Source organism: Macrotis lagotis, chromosome 8, assembly GCF_037893015.1.
Source record: "Macrotis lagotis isolate mMagLag1 chromosome 8, bilby.v1.9.chrom.fasta, whole genome shotgun sequence".
NCBI classification, from domain to species: Eukaryota; Metazoa; Chordata; class Mammalia; order Peramelemorphia; family Peramelidae; genus Macrotis; species Macrotis lagotis.
The window spans coordinates 110,179,191-110,203,800 of record NC_133665.1 but is presented as its reverse complement, the minus strand read 5'-3'; the positions used below and the strand labels follow the sequence as shown (position 1 = coordinate 110,203,800).

General features: G+C 48.6%; 2 protein-coding genes across 6 annotated transcripts in view; one reads left to right on the top strand and one right to left on the bottom strand.

The window, feature by feature from the left end:
* The first annotated feature begins 44 nt into the window (after positions 1-44).
* Positions 45-13,273, top strand: BAP1 (BRCA1 associated deubiquitinase 1). Of its 3 annotated transcripts, none has more exons than XM_074198135.1 (17): positions 45-277; positions 1,222-1,251; positions 2,027-2,081; positions 2,815-2,947; positions 3,291-3,410; positions 3,811-3,872; positions 3,960-4,102; positions 4,561-4,639; positions 5,017-5,140; positions 5,619-5,766; positions 8,364-8,548; positions 8,953-9,086; positions 9,575-10,053; positions 10,193-10,347; positions 10,548-10,640; positions 10,724-10,796; positions 11,085-13,273. In XM_074198135.1, exons 1-17 carry the CDS (start codon positions 241-243, stop codon positions 11,216-11,218), a joined length of 2,184 nt encoding a protein of 727 aa, XP_074054236.1. In that variant the 5' UTR covers positions 45-240; the 3' UTR covers positions 11,219-13,273. The 3 variants fall into 3 exon arrangements, with proteins under 3 accessions (XP_074054236.1, XP_074054237.1, XP_074054235.1); XM_074198134.1 differs by having other exon boundaries at positions 49-277; positions 10,190-10,347; positions 11,085-13,270; XM_074198136.1 differs by lacking the exon at positions 1,222-1,251 and having other exon boundaries at positions 48-277; positions 10,190-10,347; positions 11,085-13,271.
* A 312-nt stretch (positions 13,274-13,585) lies between these two features.
* Positions 13,586-24,610, bottom strand: part of DNAH1 (dynein axonemal heavy chain 1) — a 162,403-nt gene continuing 151,378 nt past the window's right edge. For all 3 annotated transcript variants that reach the window (XM_074198129.1, XM_074198130.1, XM_074198131.1), the window contains 15 exons: positions 23,814-24,039; positions 23,529-23,724; positions 22,908-23,059; positions 21,458-21,654; positions 20,807-20,951; positions 20,282-20,440; positions 20,024-20,155; positions 19,705-19,875; positions 19,201-19,380; positions 18,329-18,505; positions 17,334-17,504; positions 16,754-16,884; positions 15,687-16,038; positions 14,735-14,969; positions 13,586-13,885 (listed from right to left, as the gene is read on the bottom strand). In XM_074198129.1, coding sequence (XP_074054230.1) covers positions 13,764-13,885; positions 14,735-14,969; positions 15,687-16,038; positions 16,754-16,884; positions 17,334-17,504; positions 18,329-18,505; positions 19,201-19,380; positions 19,705-19,875; positions 20,024-20,155; positions 20,282-20,440; positions 20,807-20,951; positions 21,458-21,654; positions 22,908-23,059; positions 23,529-23,724; positions 23,814-24,039 — 2,746 coding nt within the window. In that variant the 3' untranslated portion in view covers positions 13,586-13,763. The remainder of the gene's footprint in view (positions 13,886-14,734; positions 14,970-15,686; positions 16,039-16,753; positions 16,885-17,333; positions 17,505-18,328; positions 18,506-19,200; positions 19,381-19,704; positions 19,876-20,023; positions 20,156-20,281; positions 20,441-20,806; positions 20,952-21,457; positions 21,655-22,907; positions 23,060-23,528; positions 23,725-23,813; positions 24,040-24,610) is intronic.

Genomic DNA, 24,610 nt, shown 5'->3' with positions numbered 1-24,610 from the left:
CCGCGCCCCCCCACCTGCCAGCCTCGTCTTCAAAGAGCCGGATTGGAGAGTGCGCGGCGTCGCGCCTAGAGGACGTCAGAGCCGCCGCGTCGCGTCGCGCTCGGGTGACGCGGCTCTCGGGCCCGTTGTCTGGGCGTCTAAGAGCGGGGGCCCGGTGCCGGCCGGGCTTCCTTGAGTGCGGGGCTCCGAGGGGCGGCGGCGGAGCTCGGACATGGCGCTGAGGGGCCGTTCCAGGGGAAGATGAATAAAGGCTGGTTGGAGCTGGAGAGCGACCCAGGTGAGGAGCAGGGAGGGGGGGCGGGGCCGCGCTGGGGGAGGGGTGGGGGCCGGGGCTCGTGGGACCCCGCTGCCTGGGCGCGCCGAGAGCCGGAGGGGAGGCCGCGGGGAGGGGGCTGCAGCGGGGCCGGGCGGGCATCGAGCCTCCCCGGGCCCGGATGACCGCTGGGGGCCTCCCGGCCTGGGCCGCAGCCCCTGCCCGCCCCGAGTTCCGCCCCTTCCCCCACCAGCTCTCGTGCCCTGGGCAGCGCCCCTCCTCAAGCCCGGGGGGCACTAAGGCCTGCCAAGCCGTGGTTGGGGCTCCCCATCAGCTGCTTGCCACCTAGGGCCGGAGGGATAGGCTTTCAGGAGGGCTGGGGGACAGAGTTGGGGTCTTAGGGGACCAGAAGCCAGCCCTAGGGGGGTCTTTTGGCCATTAGGAAGGATCTTGGATCTGGGTATCAGTTCTCAGGGAAGAGGGGTGTGAGGCCTTGACCCCTGGCGTTTAGAGGAGTTAGGGCCGTAGGAATAGCAGAGGGAAAATAATGATGCTGATAGCCACCACCTGCTGCGGGCCAGGCCCTGTCGAACTGTTTTACAAAGATCATTTTGTTTGATCTTCACAGCACCCCTGAGAAGTAGTTGCTCTGATTATCCCTATTTTACTGTTGAAGAAAACTGAGGCAAGCAGACCTTAAATGACTCCCTCAAGGTCACACAACTAATATTAAAAGCCAGATTTGAGCCGTGTCATCCTAAATCCAGGACTTAAGGAAAGGGGTGCTGTATCCACTACACAAGAAGGAGAAAAACCATGCATAGACTCGAAGCTGGAAAGAAAGGGTCATGATTCTACCTTCCTTTTCTTACTAATAGTTCTCTAATCCTGTCACACAGTTTTGAGCATAAAATGATAGCTTTTCTTTTCTTTCTCTCCTCCTTCCTTTTTCAATCCTTTCCAATTAGGCCTTTTCACCCTGTTGGTAGAAGATTTTGGTAAGTATGAAACTTCCACTAAAATGAGTCTGTTTTTAATAATGTTTTTGTTCCTGGTCTATAAATAACTCCTCTATTTCCTTCTTTGATACTAATCACTCCATATAGTCAGTCAAATCTTATCAGTTCTTACCTCTGCAAAATCTCTTAGACCTATCCCCTCAATTCACTCATAACTACCCTAGATGAGAAGAACCTTATTAATGCTCACATAGACTATTGTAATAGGCTCCTAAATGCTTTTCTTGCTTCCAGACCATTCCTCACACCATTGCTTTAGTGATCTCCTTCCTAATTTTTATTCTGACTGGCATTTTACTGATGCCTAAATTGTCAACAATTCCCCTTTGTCTTGCACATCAAATATAAATTGCTTATCCTGGCATTCAAGGCCTGCCTCAAACAAACTTGAATAGGCTTTTGTATTCTTATTGCATATGATCTCTCTCATAGATACTCTATTTCAACAAGATGGATTTTTGTGCTCTTCTCTCTTGCTTTTGGTGCCTTTGCTTTGAAAGCCCCCATGCCTAGGAAACTTCTCTCGAACTTTTCTCAAGCACCACTCCCCAATTTCTTCCTCTATATTTAAAAAAGGCTCTTGTCCTCTTCAGATGTCAGCCTTCTACTTAGACCTACCTTTTTTCCACTAGTTATTTGTGTTTGTGCCTTTCATTCTATGCCCCCCCATTAGAATGTGAACTCTTTAGTAATGGTGCACTTACTGTGTCTAGCTTTGTATAGTTGTATAATCAATGTTTGTGGCATTCTATAGGTGTTAAAGGAGTACAAGTTGAAGAGATCTATGATCTTCAGAGCAAATGCCAAGGGTAAGACATTTCTCTGTTAGACTCTGTCATTGGCCTGAGATAGTTCGAGACAGTGTCTCTTAAGTCTGATCTTCTGATTATGTATCTCTTTGAAGGGATGTGAAAAACTCTAGAATCCCTTGATAATAAACTGTAATAAAAGGGACTTCTCAGGAGGGCCCCGGCTTGGGTGACTGGCTTCCCTCACAGTACTAAATTTTTATTGTCTGATGTACTAAGGCTTTAACTGGATGCTTTATTTTTTTGTGGAGGGTGGGGGTGTCCTTGAATAAAAATTTAAGAATTTGTCTTTGAGTTTAGATTTGTAAATACTTTGTTTGGGATGCTGTGCCAGGGTCCAGTTGATAACTTTTATGTATCTATGTCTTTGCTTTTATCCTGAGGTTTTCACTCTTCCAAGATAGTCATCTTGGCAATCAATTACTTTTCCCATTTATTGATGGTACAGAATTAATGACCTTCTGATGGGGAAAGAGGGTGGGTACCTTCCCTGTGGATTTTAAGATCAAAGATAGTACAGAGGCTGTGACATGTCACTAGGGAAAATATATATACTTAAGACTTAAGATGAGTTGGTGGTTTTCACAACAGGTTAGTACACAGTACTGTTGGGTGTCTCTGCTTTGCTTGAGTGGTAAAACAGTTAAGAGAAATAAGTAGTAAAGAAAGGGAAGCCTTGCCTTCCAGCTTGATCAAACAGACTTAATATAGCTCCTTTTTTCACTTCCTCTAGTCCAGTCTACGGCTTCATCTTCCTCTTCAAATGGATCGAAGAACGCCGGTCCCGACGCAAGGTCTCTACCTTAGTGGATGAGACTTCTGTGATTGATGATGACATTGTGAATAACATGTTCTTCGCTCATCAGGTTATTTGGTTCTCTGTGCTCTGAGGGAGGAGTTTTTGTGCCCAGGTGCTACAGAACAGTTTAGCACTAGGGATGTTAGTACTCTGCTATAAGAGAAAATAAACAAAATTCCCAAGGGTTAATGTATGAAGACTGATCAAGAGGATTTCTCTTCTTGATTGGAACAAGGGAGGGGATGATTCATCTGCCTGAGATTCAAAGTATTCTGGCTAGATCAGTTGAATGGCCCACCCCCATCTTTTTCTGTGGCCAGATTTATCAGTATACTATATTGAGATATGTTTGGGGGAGTTTGGAACAAGATGTATAACATAGATAAAAGTGCTTGTTGTTGATTCTACAGCTGATTCCCAACTCCTGTGCCACTCATGCCTTACTGAGTGTCCTTCTGAACTGTAGCAATGTGGACTTGGGCCCAACACTGAGCCGCATGAAGGATTTCACCACAGGTTTCAGCCCAGAGGTATGTTGAGGAGTCGCATGCAGTACCCAGCCAAGGCTTGGGCCTCAGCTGGGAGCTATTCCTTTGGTGTTCTTTGAAGAGAGTGAAGTTCCCTTATATGGGAATGGATATGGTGATTTTTGACTTTTCACGTTATTTAATTCTGTTGCTTCCTTGATTCCCCAGGCAGTCTTGCAGGAGTAGAGTAGTACACATGGTAGCCATGCCCATTTTATTATAGGCAGTCTTTGTCTACTAAAGCCATGGAACAAGTAAGGCTCTTGTAGTGTAATTAAAGCCTTCTGATTGTAGCCTCCCAATGGGTTTGCCATCTTGCCTTGATTTTTATTAAATTATTAGCATCTCTACTACATAAAGAGTGTGATTACGTATGACGTGAAATTATTTCATCTCTTTCTAGAGCAAGGGATATGCTATTGGGAATGCTCCAGAGCTGGCCAAAGCTCATAACAGTCATGCCAGGTTTGTGTAATGGGATAAGGGACAAAATAGTCTTCAGGAAGGGAAGGGGTTGCCTTAATCAACTTTATGACGCCATCTCCTCTGCAGGCCTGAGCCACGGCACCTGCCAGAGAAGCAGAATGGGATCAGCGCTGTACGAACAATGGAGGCATTCCACTTTGTCAGCTATGTCCCCATTAAGGGACGTCTCTTTGAACTAGATGGGCTGAAAGTGTACCCCATTGACCATGGTAGGATTCTTGCTTTGAATTCCTTGGGATGGGAGATCAAAGTGCTAATATTTCCTGCTGGCGTTAGACAAGTTGAATGACTTTTCTTGATTTTTTTACCATAATAATTTTGTCAGGATTTTGTTTGGTTTCATTTCTCACTTAGTTTAAATTTTAGGATTGGTGATAGAATTGTTAGTTAGACATTCAGTTGAACAGAGAATACTAGACTCTTCTCCAAAAATAGCTAATTACATTGATGTAAGTGTGATCTTTGATGATAAACCAGCCAATTACACTTATCAAACTTGTTTTCATGTGACAGGTTCATTCTGAGAATATCTGAATTCTGACCATAGGCATCTTTCATTAGCAGTGCCCAGATATTCCTGCCAACCCACTTGGCTTTTGTCTTGATTACTTTCTGACATTCCCAGCCTTGGGGTTTACTCTTTTTCTCTCTTTCTTGTTCTTCCCAGGGCCCTGGGGGGAAGATGAAGAGTGGACAGATAAAGCTCGCCGAGTCATCATGGAACGGATTGGCCTAGCCACTGCAGGGTAACTGCCTAGACTTGGGGTTGGGCATAGCATTGGGAAGTTTGATGGCAGCTTTGCTCCTCAGCAGCACCCTAGCTCCCCTTGGGTGGGCTTCCTTGATGTCTCCAGTCTTTCTCATTCCCATGGATAATTAAGGAATTCTAAAGGATTGGGTGAGGGTGTAAAAAAAAAACCCATTATGGTGATTAACTGGCTTGCTTTTTTGCCTCATATCAAGGAATAATGTATATTCATTGTTGACTGACCCCAAGATACTGGTTTTAAAATTTCTGGCATGTTGTAATTTGCATTTGGTCATTTGGCTGGGGAAAGGGGCACAGAGGGTGGGGTGGCTGCAGAAGACCTGAAGCTCAGGTGGCCGGTGGGTGTGACCACAGGGAGCCATATCATGACATCCGATTTAACCTGATGGCGGTAGTGCCCGACCGCAGGATCAAGTATGAATCTAAGCTGCACGTCCTGAAGATGAACCGACAGACAGTGTTGGAGGCCTTACAGCAGGTAGGGAAGACTGCACTATAAAACATTCCTGTTGCTGGGAATACACTGAATTAGCTCTGGTGTTTGTCTTGTTTCTTGGTACTTTTAATCCCTTTCTCTTCTGATGTAACATCCTTGTTCAGTTTTCTTTTTTTAAGGAACTTCATTGTTTGGGGGTTAAGTAACTGGTGGATTTTCCATGCTTTTCTCTCTATCCTTTTCCTCCACTTAAGCTTGGATGTTTCCTTACTCCTTTTTTGTCTCCCTGGAGAATGGGAAAAATATAAATTGGGATGAGGACTGGCTGCTAAAATGAAGTCATTAGGATTCCCATTTTATGGTGAAATGATTAGGTAACCTCTGGCTATTATGTATGCCCGTATGTCCATAGGGCATACTCAGCAAGAATATTGAGAGGGCACATCCATGGGTCTGGGTCCCTGCAAGTATAGGGTTTGACTAGTTCCTTTGCTCAGTGCCCTCCTTATTCTGGTTTCAGCTGATCCGAGTGACTCAGCCAGAACTGATTCAGACCCAGAAGTCCCAAGAGTCTCAGCCCCCTGAGGACTCCAAGCCGGCCTCCTGCAAGCCCTCTCTGGTGCTTGAAACAAGCAAGACCCCACTGGCCTCTGAGGGTACCCAAACAGGTAGGAGGTGCCTGAGTGACAGGACCCCAGGAGGCCTGACCATAGCTTGACTCCTTTTTTTGGGAAGGGGTTCAGTTAGATTTGGACTCAGAATGGAATTAACTGTTTCAAAGTTGGTGTAGAATCAGGATACTTAAGCTTTTTGATGTTTTGCCTTTGAGTAGGCTAGCGAAGCCTATGGGCCCCATCTCAAAGCCATGTTTTTTAGATGCATAAAATATATAAGGTTATAAAGGGCATCAACTATATGTAGTTATCAAAGTATTAAAAACCACAAAAACAAAGTTCATGAACCCCAGATTAAGGAACCCTCATACAGAGGATTTAGGAATGGAAAGGTGTTCTTTTTAGTCAGAAGACCTGGGTTCAAATTTTGCTTCAGACACTTAATAATTGTGTGGCCCCTGGGCATTTAAATTTGTCTGTAGATGAGTTTCCTCATCTGTAGAATGAAGGAATTTAATTCAGTGGCCTCGGAAGGTCCTTCCAGCTCAAATTTGAGCCACTGACTTAGGAACATACAGCAACTGAATACCTGGACTGGCCCCCTAGCTCCCTTTCTCTTTCCCATGGGGAATTCTAGAAGATTGGGTGATGCCTGCATTTTTGGTTTAGCATCTTCTAGAAATGAGTGACCAATATAAAGAATGTGATAAAGAAGTGCTTAGCAGCCTGTAGCACTCTTAACCCTGTGTCCCTTGCACCACAAAAACCTCCATTCTTCTTTTGTTCCTTTCCTTTATTCTTTTTTTCCTTCTCCTATTCTCTTCCTTATTTCCCAATTTCTCAGTCATAGGGATTGCTGTCCTGATTTGAAGGATGGTTATGGTAGCTAGGTCCAAAAGATAGGAGAATATAGCAGGAATTAATTGCTTTAAGAAGTGTTAGTATAAAAAAAAATTCTTAAGAAATTTTTATTGCCTTTTAAAAATATTATCCTTGCATTTCCTTCCCAGAGACTCATCTATTTAATAAGTAGCTTGCTTTTTAAGACAAAAACAAAAATTGATCAAGTACATCAAAGAGCGCAAATTTGTGGACCTTCCACCACTGTCTACTCAGAGCTCTTTTTTCAAGACTTGCTTGTGCTACATAATTCTGCAACACTCATATTTTGTTCTGTGGTTGTTCTTTCCATTTACGTTGTTGTAGTCATTGTTACCTGTTTAGTTTATATCAGCTCATGTAGATCTTTCCCTATTTTTCTGTATTCATCCCATTCATTATTCTTACATTATAGTAATATTTTGTTACATTTATGTACCATAATTGTTTTTTATTTAGAAAGATTTTATTTGAGTTTTACATTTTTCCCCATTCTTGCTTCCCTTCCCCCACCCCTGCAGAAGACATTCTGTTAGTCTTTATGTTGTTTCCATATATACATTTATCTCAGTTGAATGTGATGAGAGAGAAATCATATCCTTAAGGAAGAAAAATGAAGTGTAAGAGAGAACAGTTTTTTTTTTTTTTTCTAAATTGAAGGTAATAGTCTTTGGTATTTGTTCAAACTCCACAATTCTTTCTCTGGATATAGATGGTATTCTCCATTGCAGATAGCCCAGAATCGTGCCTGATTGTTGCACCAAAGGAATGAGCAAGTCCATCAAGTCCAATCACCCCCACCTTGCTGTTAGAGTTATGTACCACAATCGTTTAGTCATTCTCTAATCATTGGGCATCTATTTTATTTCCAGTTCTTTCTCATCAAAAAGGTGATATATAAAGATACTTCCTTTTCAATAACCTCCATGGAATATAAGATAATAATGGAATCTCTGGTCAGAGGGTATCAACGTATTAGTGATTATTTTTATGTAATTTACTTTCCAAAATGGCTATACTGATTTACAGCTCCATCAACACTTCACTGCCTCTTTCTACAGCTGCTCCAACATTGACTATTTCCATCTTTTGTTGTCTTTGCCAATTTGCAGGGTGGAAAGTAAAACCTAAAGATTGTTTTGATTTGAATTTCTCTTAGCATCAGTAATTTGGAACCTCCTTCAATGTGGTTTGTAGTTCTTTTGAAAATTGTTCATATCTTTTGACCACTTAAATATTGGGGAATTTATTTTTACACACACACACACACACACACACACACACGTCTGTCTTTTATATTTGCCTCTCTCATTTGCTTTAACAATAGATCTCCTACCTGTATCTATGAGAAGTATATATGTTTCTCTTAATACTAAGAGAATATTTAGGTCATGTATCCCCTTAGGCTGATGTTTTGCCTTTGAGTAGGCAAATGAGAATATAGTGTAAAGTGTTTGTTTAAGCCTAATTTCTGATGCACCACTTTCCAGTTTTTCAAGAGATTTTCTGTTGTGTAAGGAGTGCTTTATTAATTAAATCATGACTTCTAATTTATCAAACACTGGGATATTGAGTTCATTTGTTTCTGATTGTCCCTTATCTATTCTTTAGTCTTTTTCTACCTCTATTTTTTAACCAATACCAGGATGTTTTATCAACTGCTGCTTTAACTTAGTTTGAAGTCTAAAAATATTGTTCTGCCTCCTTTCTTCCTACCAGCACCTCCCATACCTGGTTCTGAAGACATTCATATTATTTTTCCTTTCTTTAAGATGGACCTGAAGAGGTGGCGGGGTCTTGCCAGCCAGCCCCCACACATAGCCCACCCAGCAAACCCAAGCTCGTGGTGAAGCCTCCAGTCAGCAGTCTCAATGGGGTTCCAGCAAACCCCAGTCCCATTGTTCAGCGTCTCCCAGCTTTCCTGGATAACCACAATTATGCCAAGTCTCCCATGCAAGTAGGTGCCTAGAACTGAACAAGAGCTTGTCTTCCTGTTTTGGGTACTGATATTTTTATTAGCCTGGTGTTGAGCATCTTTTGGCCACTAGAGGACATCAGGAATTTAGAAGGATTTCTGGAAATCCATTTTCTCTAATACCTGATCATTTGGTTGGTTCCTGAATTGTGACCTATTCTTGATTAGACCTTAAAAGCCAGGGGGAACTGGAAAGGCAGAGTCTTTGAATATTCTGTTTCCTTAGAAGGTCTGTATGGGACAGACCTCACACCAAAGGAGCATCTGTCCCTGTCATGTTCTAGGAGTGGGAAAGGAGCAGCATATGTAGCCTGTCTTTGAGGCCACCAGGCTCCCAGCTTGGCTTTGCCCACCCTTTCAACTGATCCTGGGATTGTATCCTCCAGGAAGAAGAGGACCTGGCAGCAGGGGTAGGCCGCAGCCGGGTCCCAGTTCGTCCACCACAACAATACTCAGATGATGAAGATGACTATGATGATGATGAGGAAGAGGATGTTCGGAACACAAATTCTGCCATCAGGTAACTGCTTTTGCCCCAGGACATGGAATTACTGAAAATCCCGGGCCTTTTCTTTCTATCTGTAATTTATTTTTCTGGAGAAAATATGGGTCTACCAGATAATCTCTGAGAATATGGGGTCTTTGAAGAGTAGGATGCCCTAGCATGTAACCTTGAGATCTAGATATCCAGCTTGTGCCAAGGTTGAAGGTGTAAAGAAGTTGGCTGTGCTTCCTTCCTTGAATATATGCACGACCTGTGATTGCAGATAAACCCATCTTAGGATTCAGTTGGGACTCCATAGAGAGCTCTCTGAGCTGTCAAGGTCCCACAGCCTCAGTTCTTGACCCTAGTTCTACAGCTTAGCTACTTGATTATGCTTCCCCTTTCTTAAAAGATATTCATTGACTGGGTGGAATTTGTAGAGGGGGCTTTCTAGAGACTGTGGACCAGTGTCTTGGGAAGTGCTTCTTGGACACAGGTTTACTCCTTTCCCTCTGGCCCAACAGGTATAAGCGGAAAGGGCAGGTCAAACAGGAGCCCTCGGCTGCGCCCTCCGATGGACAGCTTTGCGTCCTGCAGCCCAACACCATCAATGTGCTGACTGAGAAGCTCAAGGAATCTCAGAAAGACCTCTCGATTCCTCTGTCCATCAAGACCAGTGGTGGAGCTGGGAGCCCGGCTGTCGCTGTGCCCTCTCACTCACAGCCTTCACCCACCCCCAGCAATGAGAGCACTGACACAGCTTCTGAGATTGGGAGCGCTTTCAACTCACCACTGCGGTCCCCCATCCGTTCTGCCAACCCCACCCGTCCATCAAGCCCTGTTACCTCCCACATCTCCAAGGTGCTTTTTGGGGAGGATGATGGGTTGTTGCGAGTGGACTGTATGCGCTACAACCGGGCCGTGCGAGACTTGGGGCCTGTCATCAGCACGGGTCTTCTGCATCTCTCTGAGGACGGGGTGCTGTGTCCTCTCACCATCACAGGTGAGGGAATGACTGGGAATGGGCCCATAGTAGCTACTCCTAGTCAGTCAATCAAAATGTTGGAGGGGGGAGGCCCATAGTCCTTGGCACCTGGGCAGTCTACCCTGCTTTTAGCTCTGTCCTGTGTTCCTCTTAGAAGGTGGGAAAGGCTCATCTCCGCCTGTCAGACAGAGCCAGACTGCCCAGATCAGTGTCACCCTGGAGGAGAAGGAGGGGCCTGAGCCAAGTGACCGAGAAAAAGCTGGACTGAGCCGGCCCCCTGAGCAGCTGTGTGGGGAGAAGTACTCCCCCAAAGTGAGTGTCCCTTTGGATCCTCCTTCTCTTCTCCTGGGTCCAGGGCCAGGCGGGGCTGCTATTTCTTTTTCTTCTAGTACTACAGTGGCCACACAGGGTGGGGTCAGGAACCTTAAGCTTTGCATCTTGCCCCATGTCTTTTCTGGGAGTCTCCCTCCTGTCCCTGGTAGCCACTTCACCAGAGCAATTGCTCTCACCAGGAACTACTGGCGCTGCTGAAGTGTGTGGAAGCAGAGATCGCAAACTATGAAGCCTGTCTCAAGGAGGAAGTGGAGAAGAGGAAGAAATTTAAGGTGAGCTGCTGGCACCACACTCAAGGAGGTGACTTCTGATGCCATCAATTTGGTTTCCAATTGTTCTTTATTTTCCATCATAGATTGATGACCAGAGAAGAACCCACAACTATGATGAGTTCATCTGCACATTTATTTCTATGCTCGCTCAGGAAGGTGAGGTGGGGGGCCGACCCCTGGCAGAGGGGCCAGGTGGCTTATTATTGGGAGGTGGAGCCTGTCCTACATAAACATCAGTGCTGTCAAACTCAAGTGGAAACGGGGGCCACTAGGATCCCTACAAGGGCATATATCTGTTTTATTGTATATTTATTTTGTTAAACATTTACCAATCACATTTTAATCTGGTTTGGGCCACACTGAGGAGGGTTGTGGCCACCTGGGTTTGCCTCCCCTACCGTAGATGACTGCAGGCCACCTGCTTAGTCTTATGCCCTCTCCTAGGCATGCTGGCCAACCTCGTGGAGCAGAATATCTCTGTGCGACGACGCCAGGGTGTCAGCATCGGCCGACTCCACAAACAGAGGAAGCCCGACAGACGGAAACGCTCCCGTCCTTACAAGGCCAAGCGGCAATGAGGGACCTCCCAGCCCAGGGCTGGACCTTCCCTGTGCTCCCCTAATCAGAGGGCGTTCTGAGGGTAAGGCAGCTGAGAGCTGCCCCGACCTCCTCTCCTCCCCTTGGACCCAGTATTACTGTACAGTTTAAAGAGGACAGGCGAAGGTTCCCATGTGTCGGTCGCACTACAGACCTCTTCCTGACCCTTTAGAAATAAGGGGGACTTCTTGGTCACATGGTTCTCAACCGCCTCTAAGCCCCTCCCTGTTGACCTGCCTGCCAACAGCTGAAATTTGGGAGTGGGCATTGGACAAGTCAGCCAGAGATTGCCGTAAAGTCAGTGTAGTGGGAACTCGACCTGTTTGGGAACACCCCTTTTTCCCCTTTGTCATCTGAGCCCGCCCACAGCTGGCTGTGGATCTTCTGCCCCAAGGGGTACATGGACCCCCTTGACAGCCAGGGCCTTGGCTCCCTGCCTCAGTGACAGCAGAATATATATTTTATATATCAGAAATGTCTATTTTTTTCTCGGTTCTGACTAATCTTGCCACCATTGTATTGAATACCACTGCCTCCTCCACAGCAGCCTTCTGTGTCATACCCTTGACCAGAATGGCTCTCCATCCTTACCCCAGCTTCTTCATCTTCATCCATTTGTGTGTACTCTCCCCTAGACCCTGTCCGGGGAGTTGGAGGTGGCGCTGGGACTTCAGGGTCACAACCACTTACCTCCTGGGCGTGTGACCAGGGCCAGAGGTGTTCTCGCCCAGGTTCCCCCACCCCGTCTCTGAGCCCAGCCTAGCCCCACACATGCCTTCCCAGTGAGAGCCCCAACTGTCTCCTGGAGAGGTTGGGCCCGCACTTTTGCACATGTGCTGTTTGAACTCCAAACTCAGGAATCAAGAGCTTGCTCAGGATCAGTCTGAGGAGGGAGGTAGGCAGGGAGCAGCAGCAGGACCCTCTGGGGCCAAGCTTGGTTATTGATCTGAGCAGGCTTCTGTGGCACAGAGTGGAGATAGCCTGAAGAGGGAACACACTAGGGCAGAGGTGTGGGTTTCTTGGACCCCACTGCTTTGTTCTGTGAAGGCCCTGGAGCTACCTGCAGCCCAGCCAGCTTTTAGAGACTTTGCTCCAGAAACAAATGGTGCCAAGGGGCCCAAAACCTTTTGGGTGAATGTTTATTTTCAAATTGTTTGGTGGCTTTTGAGCTTGCTCTAATAGGACTGTGTGTGCAGGGGGTGGGACTGTGTGTGCAGGGGGTGGGGTGTTGTTTTTGGAGGGAGTGGGGACTTGGACTAGTTTGTGGTTTTGGCAGGATGTACCATGCCCTCTAGTATTAGGAGATGCCCTCCCTCAGCTTGGCCTCATCAGCTGCCTGGCTCCAGGTTCTAGAGTGACCTTAGTTGGTGTCTTAGCAGCGTTTTGTTGCTGGGAGAGAAGGGAATAGGAAACTTCATGGAGATGATTCCTTTTTTCCTTCTAGGCGGCTTAGGACCTAGCCTGCCTTGAGATGCTTCCATTTTATGGGCATTTTCCACTTAGGCTTAAGCCATCCTATGTCCCAAAAGGACTTGGAGGCAAAGTTCTGTAAGATTATTTGGGGACCAGTCTCCACCCTTTCCCCAGTCTAGTGTCCACTTCTTCTTTGTGACCTGAAGGTAGCTGTAGCTACCCCTCCCCAGCCCCTTCCTACCTTGCCCCTGGAGAAAGTGGAGGTCCCCTCTTTGTAGACCACAACTGCTGGGGCAGGTAAATTTATTCCCTTTCTGCTTGCACTGAATTTCAGAACAGACAGGAATCAACTTGAAATAAAAATGTAGGTGTCTTGGGGGAAGGCTGAACTGAAGCTATTGTACATAGAGGGTAGGCAGGGCTTGGGCCACCCCTTGCCCTTTGCCTGTCCATCCTTGTAAATACCAGACTTGCCTGAATGAATAAAAGTTTTCCTGTAACTTATATGCTCTGTGTGGACTGGCTAGATGTTTGCTGAATAAGGATGTGTGGTGGGCTGTGTGAGAATTTCCTCCACTCTGGGCAGTGGCATCAACCATCACAGAACCTTGAACTATCTTTCTAATCTGTGTCACCTTGGGCAAGTCCTTCATCTCTGGACTTTTATTTCCATTTTCTGGTAGGACAAGTCCCTTCTGGTTGTTGCATTTCAGGGTTACTTTTGGAAAAATTCTGGGGTTCATTGTGCCCCATGCTCTCTGACCTCTCTTCCTGCAGACTAACTTGCTGAGCAGACTTCTAATGGGAGGGGAAGGAAGAGCGCTTCCTGCTGAGACAGTAGTGGTCCAGGCCTTGACAAAGGTTGGGCTCAAGGTTGTAACCCATATTCTGACTGGTGAAGAGACTCAGAACAGGCTGGAGTATAAAGAGCTGGATGACATTTAAAAAATAATGTTTATTTCCTCCCCTACTGTGGGTCCAGCCTTGCTGCTGCCCCAGGATGCAGCTCTAGGCTCTCCTGGGTAAGGGGCAAGCTGGTAGGGTCAGCTCTGAGGATTGTAGCCTTAGCCCCGGGCAAAGAACCTAGGTGGAGGCCTTTTGGCCCTAGTGGGCCTAATAGTCCAGAGCACAGATGAGGGCTACGCCTCTCTTGATCCAATATCTCTGTCTCTTGTCAGTGGGGATCTCCACAGCTATGACGTAGTTAGTGGAATGGCCAGTTGTTGACAATGTACCTAGAACAGATGCCAATGGAAGCAAGATATGTGAAGGGGGCAGGGTCTCCTGGGGTGAGCCTTGGGGTTGGCTCCTGGGAGGAAGGAGATCCCCAGGCTATCCAGGAGCAACACTCAGCTTCTGTGCCTGCTCTAGAGCTTCAAGCTTTCAAGAATCTTTGCTGAGGACAACAGAGATAGATTTGAAATGGACAAATGAAAAGGGCTTGAATCCCAGAATGTTCTTAAGTTAACCTAAGGCAGATGGCCTCAATGGCTTCACCTGAAAAATGTCTCAGGTGCTTCATCTGTAATAATAGTGGCCAACATTTGTATAGACTGGTTATAGTTATACTGTCTCCTTTAAAGGAGCATCATGTGTCAGGCACTTTTGCAAGGCTTAAATCCCCATAAGCATTACTGTATAGGAATGTGGACTAAGAAAGTTCTAGATGAGAATCTTTTTTTTTTTTGTAAGGCAAATGGGGTTAAGTGACTTGCCTAAGGCCACACAGCTAGGTAATTATTAAGTGTCTGAGGCTGGATTTGAACTCAGGTACTCCTGACTCCAGGACCGGTGTGCCACCTAGCTGCCTGATGAGAATCTTTTTTAACAGACTCAGGTTCACCTATAAGTTTGTCCCAAACACTGCCCAGATCCCTGGGCCTTGCAAATAACTTGTCCTGCTCCCACAAACCCAGAGATGTTCTGCTTACTTGTAAGAGAGGAAATCAGGATGGTTGGAGAGAGAAGTTGGACATCAGGAGTCAAAAGGAGCAGCACTGGGTCCTCCTTCCTACTACCTCCCCCCACCCCTACCTGCACATGATGAAGGAGACTGACCTGGGGAGAGGAAGATGTGTACATACCCGCTCGAGTCAGAGTCTTGTAAATGGGGCATATATAGAAGCCCTTAGGTGGGGGTTTGCGGTGGGGCACAGGGACCAGCCAGATGATGGCCATCTCTGTGTAGAGCTCCTTGGGCCGAGACTCGGTCAAGACGAAACTTTCGGGGTCCCAGCGTGCCCCCTCCAGGAACAAACCGTGGATGTAGCAGCCCACCTCTGGCCTTTTGGTCAGCTCGTTCAGGGACTTCTCTGATACCTAGAAATTGGGGGAGAGATCAGTGGAGTAAGGGGAGGTGATGGGATGTTGTCTAAAGAGAGAAGCACATGATAGAATGGACAGTGAATCTGGCCACTGCACCCTCTTGGCAAAGCTGAGAATTAGTCCATCCTTTCTGGGAAGCAATTGGAGACTATACCCCAAGAGCTAGTAAACCTTGCATACCCTCTGATTCATTCCACCACAAGGCCTATACTCTGAAAAGATTAAAGAAAGAAGAAAAGAGCAAACAAAGAGGAGACATCAAAGAAAGAGGAAACAGCAACTCCTTTTGTGGTAGCAAAGAACTGGAAGCTAAAGGGTGGAGACTGCCCATCAAATAAAGTACAGTATGTGAATGCTAATGGAATACTGTTGTAACAAAAGAAATGACAAAAGATCCAGTTTAAAAGAAACCTGAGAAGTGTATGAACTGAAAATAGACTGAAATAAACAGTTATTGTATAACTTTTTTTTTTTTGCAAGGCAAATGGGGTTAAGTGGCTTGCCCAAGGCCACACAGCTAGGTAATTATTAAGTGTCTGAGACCGGATTTGAACCCAGGTACTCCTGACTCCAAGGCCAGTGCTTTAACCACTACACCACTACACCACCCCACAATAACATTTTAAAGAGAAACATTTTGAAGAGCTTAACTGATCTGGCAGATACCCTGGGGCGCAATGAGGCTCAGTTTGGAGGCTGTGTTTTACTAACCTTGAAGTCAAAAGAGATAGTATCGATGGAGATGACACTCTTTCTGGCATAGTTCTGCAAGGTCCCAGTCAGAAAGGCTTGGGGGAAGAAGAAGCCGCTGATCCAGAAAACAGGTGGGATCCCCTTCTCGATCCAGTTCTTTACAAAGTCAATCCTCTGCAGCAGGTCCGTGACCCAGGAGGACAGAGGCTTGAGAGAAGGGTAGGCTTTGCCTTTCCAGATCTCTGGCACAGCATTGTTGTACAGACTGGTGGACATCAGCTCCAGCTCTAAGGACATCACCACCAGGCCCTTCAGTGCCTTGAGCACATCCTTGAGCGACTGCATGATCACCACCAGGAGCTTGTTGTATCTAGGGGAGAGCATTGGGAGGTGTTTCCTGTGGCTTCTGGATCCAGAAAAGGCGTGCCTTCCCCTCCATGGTACCTCTAGGAAGACGAGTTTCTCCACCTAGGAGAGTCATTGACCCTCCTCACAGAGACTTACAAGGCAAATGGGCCATGGGGATGGCGTCACCGCCTATGCAACACAGAGGGTTCCCGGGTCTGCTCGGCCCAACCTGTCCAGGGACAGTCTGAATCAGGCTGGAAGCTAGCTGCTTCACCAAGGGAGGTTTCCTTGGGCCTTGGCAGCATTATAGTGACCTCAGTTGGGAGGCAGCTCTAGCCTAAGGATTTGTGTTAAATAATCTCAGACTGATCGACAGAGCCCTGGGTTTCTTTCAGAAGGCTTAAAAATCCCAATGTAACTTTGTTTTTATGTGGAATTTAAATAGGGATTTTTTTTTTTTTAAAGATCCAGAAGGGGACTTAGAGATCAAGGACAATGCCTTCATTCTATAGACAGGGAAAGCAAGGCAAAGGATGGAATCAAAATCATAGGCTGGTCCAGATGCCACTCCTTCCACAGAGCCCTCTCCTCTGATGCCCATTAGTGAGATGGGGAGACGGGCATGGAACCAGCTTCAGAACCAGCATCAAGGAAGCATGGCCCAGGTTCTCAGGATGCCCCAGGGGTCCCATTTCCCTCCCTCCTTCCCCATCCTGCCGGGGAAAGCTGGCAGTTACCGAATCACTTCCTGCACTAGGACGGTGTTCATGGACTCTTCATACAGCACAGGGTACTTCAGCATCACCTGGTGCACGTTGATGGGCTCCGGGATCTTCTTCAGGATGCTGCCAGCCACCTCCTCCACAATCTAGGGGCCCACCCATGCAGGATGAGCATGGCTGCAGGCCCTGTGGGCCCACCCTGCCCTTCTACTTGCTCCATTGGGGAACAGAGGAGCGACATCCAAAGCAGCTCACCCAGCCACCCAGCCCCCCAGTGATCAAGGCCCTCTCTGGGGACCTAGGTGCCCACTGTAGAATTGAGTTTTTTCTTCTAGAAGTTTTTTTTTAATGAACAAATAGATTTATTACATCACAGGTATAGTTTCTGTCCCTAAATATAAGGGTCTTAATATGTCAATGAAAGTTTCAATAAAACATTCCCTCCTGAGTTCAAAGGGCTCAGGCTCACAAACAAGGTTTCTTCCCTGCACCCCACCACCACCACTGTCTGTTCTCCTTGGCTTCCCGACCAGCCAGGGCTTTCCTTGGAGCCTGCAGCAGGGAGTGGGAATGGGGCTGGAAGGGAGCTTCTGACCTCCTCTGTGCTCTTGCCGCCGGTAGAGGATGACTTGGGCTGCAGCTGAATGATGGCACTGAGGAGGGCAAAGGTCTCGTTCTGCGCAAAGGTGATATTGGCATTGTCATGCAGGCCGAAGATTTCAGGGATGTCATTGAGTGGCAGGCTCTTGATGTACTGCAGGTAACCCTGTGAGGAATGGAGTCAGAGTGAGAGGTGGGGAGGGTCTCTCTGGGCACCCTAGAACCAGGTGGTGACCCATGCCGGATGAGCCCCAGAATGAACCTGAGGCTCCCCGAGGGCTGAGACTGGCAGGAACAGGATGCAGTGAGTGACTGGCAATCACAAGGTCATGGGGAGCTGCATTGATGGAAACCTTCTTGGGGATATTCCTGCCCGACCCCACCTCCACCAGGCCCTGGCACTCCATGCTAGGTTCACCTCTCCTGGATCGTAGACTAGAACATGCTCTTTGACTTTCTGGTGGCATATCCTTTATATAAGGCGGAAGCTTGGTTCCTGGACTGGGACCTGGTGGACAATCATAGACCATAGGCAGAGGAAGCCCCTTCATCCAGGGGCTTGGAAGGTCCCCCTTTGGGAAGAGGAGTCTGCTTACCCTCTCCCTCCCTTTTCTCTGGAGTGTTGGGTCACCCATGGCCCAAGTTACTTCCACTTACGTTGAGGACTGATGCAGTTGGGATAGTTGTCTCTCTCTGAACTAGATAAGAACCCTTACCATCCAACTGCTAGTGCAAATGAAAGACTATTGAGTTTGCTCTGGCCTTCCCCCAATGGGCTAGTTCTGTCCTCTATGGTCCTGGAGAAGCTGCCTGGCACAGGGGGAGGGCTCCAAGAACCATGGATATCTGCCACAAGCTTCCTTTTGAGTACCAGCTTGCCCACATCTGACAGGACACCTTCCACACCTGCATACTCCACCTCCTTCCATGGAGGGTCAAAGGCTTTGCAGATGTTGGGGGTTAAAAGGAGGAGATGGGGGTGAGGATTACATTGATGTCATAAGTAGGGTTGATCTGGTGGTAGATGCCGGATTCAGAGTAGATGTGCTCAAATTCCAGGACAAGGGGGTTGTAGAAGTCTTCTAGGATGTTCATGATGCAGCGACGGTCCCAGTCATCAGTCACACGGCCACCATAGTTGATCTCACCTGCAGTGTACTTGAGGACCTGTTCCGACCACCAAGCTCAGGATGAGACCCAGACCTGCCCCTCCCCTGCCCCACACCCTGGAGTGAGGGGAAGACCCAGGATCCTTCTGCCTTGATGGAGCACTCTCCTCCAGGGGCCACTGGAAGGAGGTTATAGTGAAGGTGCCACTGGCCAGAGCTAACTGCATCTCCCTTCAGAAACACTTGCCACACTGGGGGATCCTGGGACCTCAGCAAAGGTCATTTCACCACTTCCATGACTACTCTCAGCCAGGCTCCAGTAATGTTCCATTTGTATTTCACTCCATGGCTGAGGGGAAAGGAGGGAATGGGACCAAGCACCCCCTTTATAGGGCACCTGTACATGACAGATATGGGCTCATCCAGTCTTCACAGATAGGTAAATGGCTCCATTTTTACATTGGAGCAAAGTGAGACAAATAGAGGTAAAATGACTTGCCCAGGGCCACACAGTTAGGAAGTATCTGGAGCTGGATATGAACTCTGAACTAACTCCAGGTCCAGAGCTCTATCCTCCGGACTACACGACTGCCTTCATTCCAGAATGGTAGAAGAGAGTCTGACAAAGTCACTAGAATCTCCTGGGCTGGAGGGAGGTGTGGGGGTGGGGCATGGCACCCAGACCAGGACCCCCAACTTCGACGGCCAGGAGGCAAGCACAGAACAGCCATCCTCAGCACGCCTTCCCCTCACCTTGTAGGGGATGTCCTCATACTCATCCAGGAACATTTTCAGCTGGCTGATGCAGATGCGCAGGTCTCCATCCGTGAACTCATAGGGAATGTTGAAGCCCAGGGGCCCAAACTTCCTCCGCTCCAGTGCATTCCCATGGAATAGGCACAGGGACAGAAGCAGGCACTTGAACTCCAACTGCTACTTGTTATAGAAGAAGGAGCCAAGGAGAGAACAGGAGGAAGGCGTCAGCTCTTCAAGGGCAGTGGCCTCTGGGAGCCGAGCTTAGAGGGCTCGCTGCCGCAACAACCACAGACTACAGAGCCAGAAGGGGCCTTCAGGGATCACTCAGTCTAATTTCATTTTAGAGGTGGGTAAACTGAGGCCCAGGAAGGAAGGAGGCCTGTCCAAGTTCAGAGGGAGTCAGGGGAGAGCCAGGAAGATTCCCAACAGCAGCCTGTCTTCTCCATCCCTTACTAAGACTCACCTGTCCCGGATGCCCTCCCAGCACCTGAGGGCCCTCACCTTGTGGCAGGAGTTCAAGAAGTCATCATTGAGGCTACTGTACGACTTCAGGAGGTTGGCCTTCATCCCCCGAGGGGGCTCGATGGTCATCTTGGAGCCATTCTGGAGGATGGCTACTGGGAATTTGTTACTAGGTAAGCTGGTGAGCCAAAGCCGAAAGTCCCGGTGTACCTGTGCCCACAAATGAAATAACTTCTGGAAATGGACAGTCTTCTGGGCCCAAGGAGCCAAGGTGGAGGAAGCTGCTCAACATCCCCCTTCCAGGGCCTGGTTCTCTTGCTCCAGCATAAGCTGGGGGTGAAAAGCATGCCAGGCTCACCTTGTCAGGGTTGATGTGCTCAATGAGCCTCTCCAGCGAGGGCATCCAGCTGGGGGCCAGGTGGCAGTTCTGAAAGAAGACCCACTTGCCTCTCTCCATGGAGTTCTGCATCATGGCCTCGGCCAGAGGACCCTGGGGTGGGGAGGGGGGTAAGAGTCATGTTCAGCAGCCCTGTGGAGCCCTCCCCCTGGGTCCAACTCAGCCTTGGAACCCAACCTTGCATCACAGAGAGGGCTGAGGGCTCCACAGGGCAAGTACCTGGCCCTGGCCCAGGGAAATGGCTGTGAGCTTCTTGGAGAACTTCATCTCCTCTGCAAACTTGTAGAGGTCAGCAGCTGGGTCTGTTCCCGGGGACAGCACAAAGATCAGCGGGGTGGTGGAATTCGAATCTTTGAAGACGGCAAAGAGGTTGGCTGTCTGTAAACCAAGGTGGCTGTTGAGGCCAGAGGCCAAGCCTGAGCCATTCGACTGGTTCCAGGGACTGGAGATCCAGAGATCCCATCCCTGCAGGGCCCTCCCAGGCCTGGAGCAGCGGTCCCCCCAAGCCCAGACTGGTGGTTGGATGCTACTGCTGCTGCCCTATCTCCAAGTAGCTCTGCCTCCTGGAGTCCTGCCTCCCCAAGACTGAGCTGCTAGGATTAGAAGGAGGGAGGAGAGGTGTCTGGGACATGGCGAGGGGGCGAGGGGACGCTGGGGCTCAGGCCTGACTCGGTGGCCTCAGCGGGTGAGCCCCCACCAGGGGCAGAGGTGTCTGGCTAGGCTGGCAGGGTCGGGGAGGCCCACCTGAGGCTCAATGAAGCGCGGCTCGAGGTGAGAGGCCACGAAGTCCTGCATGGCGTTGGTGACCTTATCACCACGGAGGCAACGCAGAAGCAGCAGTTTCTGGAACTGGTCCAGATGCTCTTCCCACATTCCTGGCAGCGGCTCTCTGGAAACAAGAGATACCAGCCCTGTCTTTGTGGGGCAGCCCTGTGGCTTCTGGTGCCTGGCTGGCCAGAGAAGGTCCCCACTGGAGAATGGGAATCAGAAAATGGGGTTGGGTCCGGCCTGCTCAGGGACCTGCACTTCTGTGCCTCAGTTTCTCCATCTGTCAAAGAGGGAGAATAACCATAGTCCTGCCTTCTCCTGCTGGGAGGATTAAAGAATGGAAAGGAAAGTGTTATGGGAAGTCATACAAGAAGCAAAACTGGTTGAGGTAGCCCTGGGCTACAGAACCTCTGCAGGGGGGTTTCTGCTGAAGCATCAGCATGGTCAGGGGAGTGGGGTGGGTTAGGCCAGGAGGAGTTCTCTCCCCTAAGTACCAAGGGAGCCCAGAGCCAACCCCAAGTTACCCATGGTACTCTGTGCGATATACAGAGACAGGTGCCTTTTGGCCCTGTCAGCCACAGAGGAGCGACTGCCCCCAATTCAGGCCTGGCCTCTCGGCAGGCTCACCGGTGGGGTTCAGCACTGTCAAAGATCCTGCGGAAGTCATTCATATAAGTCACAAAGTCCGCCGCTAAGCTGTTGAAGTTGGGGAGATTGGTGAGCGCCAAGATGTCCCGCCACGCCCGATCTGAGAGCCAGTCCACTGCCGGGTTCTCTAACTCTTCCTTGACGGTGCCCCCCGAGAGAAGATAACGCCACTCCCCCTGTGGGTGAGAGCCCACCGAGGAGTCGTCGACCCCAGCAGTCCCAAGCCAGACAACTCTTTCCACCATCAAACGGGCCCAATGGTTTTGCAGCAGTCTACTAACCTAGGCTGCCCACAAACAGAACTAAAGAGAACCTGAAAGTCCAACCCTCTCCTTTCACAGATGAGAAACAGGAGGCCTGGGAGAGGAGACATACATTGTCCAGGGCTAAGTGGAGAGAGGGGCAGGTCCTCTGATGCAGAGGTCAGGCAGCTTTCACTACGTCACCCTGCCCCTTGAGTCCCCTTCCCCTCCAATCCATTCTGTACACTATGAATAAAGCAAAAATTCTCCTCCAAGTCCTGTCCTCAGCCTACTCATTGGTATAGATAATACCCACACTTTCCCCTGAAATTTGGTTCATCTAATACTTGAGTGAAGCCATACTGACACTGTGGTGTCATTTATTCTTTAACAGTAACTTAGTGCAGGATATGCCAAGTCACCTCTGCTGTGATTTTTTTTTTTAAGTACCAAGTTAACATACATTTTTAAATACAACTATATTAACTAATTGATGATATAACTAAGAAAGAATTAAGAATTATCTTTTAAGATATAATTTTCAGTATTTCTTTATATAAAATAAATCTCTCAGTTGTATTTAAAGTTGTACTTAAAATTGTAAAAACTATTCTTAGCTTGGGACCAAACCAAAACAGGCAAAGGGCCAGATTTGTTCCAGAAGTCCCAATTTGCAAACCCCTGATGTAGTACACAAAGAGCAAGCCTGGGGATCAGAGAGCGGGCTTAGATTCATGCTTCTGTCAGCTACAGGCTGTGCAGCCATGGGCCACATCAGACTTGCCATGTCCAAGGCAGATATGCTTCTGATCTGCATCAGAGGAGTTGGATTTCCCCACTAGAAACTCTCTACACTAATGTAATCAGACCTAAATATTTTTCAGAATATATTTATCTGGGGGAAACAGGTCAGTGGGGTGGATAGAGACCTGACCTCTAAACTCCTTGGGACCAGGATGGGGCTTTCAGATTATAGGAGGTAAACTAAAGGACCACTTCCTGGTCATCTTGATCCTGTTTCAATTGCCTAGTAGGGACCGTCACTGCTTTGGTCCACTTCCATAATCATTTTTGGATTTTAGTAGCCATAGCTAAACTCTCACTGAGGCCTTTAGCTATCCCAGAAGTCTGGGGTGTCCGATGGGAAGGAGGGGGCCAGGCTGGTCCCTGTTGAATTCCTTACTCACTAGGTCAATCTTCCCTTCATTCATCATGATTCGTACACACAGGAGAAAGGCGAACATGAGCTTATGTTTTTCAAAGAGGCTTCGGCAGACGTTACTGTAGAGACTGAAGGTCAAGTACTTGTTGATGTTTGCAATCCGCTTTTTCAAGGTGTCTGCACAGGACGCACCCCAGGAGGGGCAGGGACAAGTGAACAGCAATTCACTCCTTGCCCCAGACCAAGCCAGCCCCCCCTTCCTCCCTAGATCCAGCCTTCCGATGTCTGCCAGGCCAGGGGTAATCAAGATAAGGCCCAGTCAAGACTCTCTTGAGGTAGGCAAGGGGTACCCGAGTCCCCTGAGGGCAGATGCAGATAGAGATTAAGAAGCCCAGGCATCCCCATGAGACTTTTTTTTTTTGCAGGGTGATGGGGTTAAGTGACTTGTTCAAGGTCACACAGCTAGGCAATCATTAAGTGTATGAGGCTGGATTTGAACTCAGGTCATCCTGACTCCAGACTGGTGCTCTATCTACTGTACTATCCAGCCACCCCCCCCCCCCATGAGACCTCTTCAAGGGTCAGGAAGGGGTAGGGTAAGGGATCCCCAGAGTGACAGCCAAGCCTTGGTGGGCCTAGGAGGTACCTGCTCTCTCTGAGTTGGAGATACCAGAGAGGAAGATGTTGAGAAACCACTCCAGGGAGTACTGGTACATGGGGTCCACATTGGAAAGGTCGGAGACACAGAAGAAGAGGATCTGAGTGCGGACAGCCACAGGGACATACTCCATACGGGTGAGGTCAATGTCCTTCTCTGTCTGCTCGGCAATCCTCACCTTGGCCTGGCTCGGGCAAAGGAAGAAGGGATGAGCTCAGACCAGCCTCCAGAACTTATAGCAACAGCAGCTGGGGGATGAACAAAAATACCAACCTGGATTTCCCCAGCCTTCATCTTGGAGGCTTCCAGAACCTTGATGAGTTCCTCATCATCGACAGGGTTCCCCTTTGAGGAGCTGAGCCGGTAGAGGATCTGGTCCTCTATGTCCTTCAGCTCCTGCCTCATTTTTGCATTGCTGATAATCAACTGGTTCTTGGCATCCTCGAGGTCAGGCCGTTCCTCGGCCACCACCTGGCCCAGAAGCTGATCCTCCAGGCCACTGTGGGGAAGGGCCAGAGTTGTAAGAGTGGGTCTTTCCTCCCCTCTGGTGGCCAAGGCCTGAGGCCCATTTGTCTCCTACTCAAGCAACTGGTCCTTTCAACTCCTGAATGTGGGCCTAGCCCAGGCCCAAGCTGTAGGAGGCCAGGAGAAGAACAAACAGGTTCGGCCCTCAGGGGGACAGGAGAGTGGTGTCTAGCTGGGGGAACAAGGCCTGCCCACACAGAATAACAACTAGCAATAGAAGCAGTGCTCTCATGACAGCTGGGTCCTGAGGCATCTCAGACCTGATGGGCAAGGTGGCCAGGGAAGCCTTCTGAGTGGATGTGGCTCTGGAAAATGAGGGGTTGGGACCAGCCAGAGAGGGAACAGAGGTCTGAAAGCCTGAAGATCTTGTTAGAAAGTGGTGGGGTGTAAGGTTGGCAAGGCAGGTCAGAGTGACTGAGGAGAGCCTCAAGTGCCCAGCTGTTGCAGGGTCAAGAGCCACTGTAGCCATCTGAGAGCAGCAAGAAAGAAGCTGGTGGGTAAGGGAGCAAGGGCCCAGGTGAAGGGAGTATTAGATGGAATAGTCA

Excerpts from the sequence above, each read along its gene's own strand:
- BAP1 (XM_074198134.1), top strand. The coding sequence starts at position 241 with ATGAATAAAGGCTGGTTGGAGCTGGAGAGCGACCCAG. Across the intron at positions 8,549-8,952 it reads ATGCCAAGTCTCCCATGCAA|GAAGAAGAGGACCTGGCAGC; the intron begins GTAGGTGCCTAG and ends TGTATCCTCCAG. Across the intron at positions 10,054-10,189 it reads GTGTCCTCTCACCATCACAG|AAGGTGGGAAAGGCTCATCT; the intron begins GTGAGGGAATGA and ends TGTTCCTCTTAG.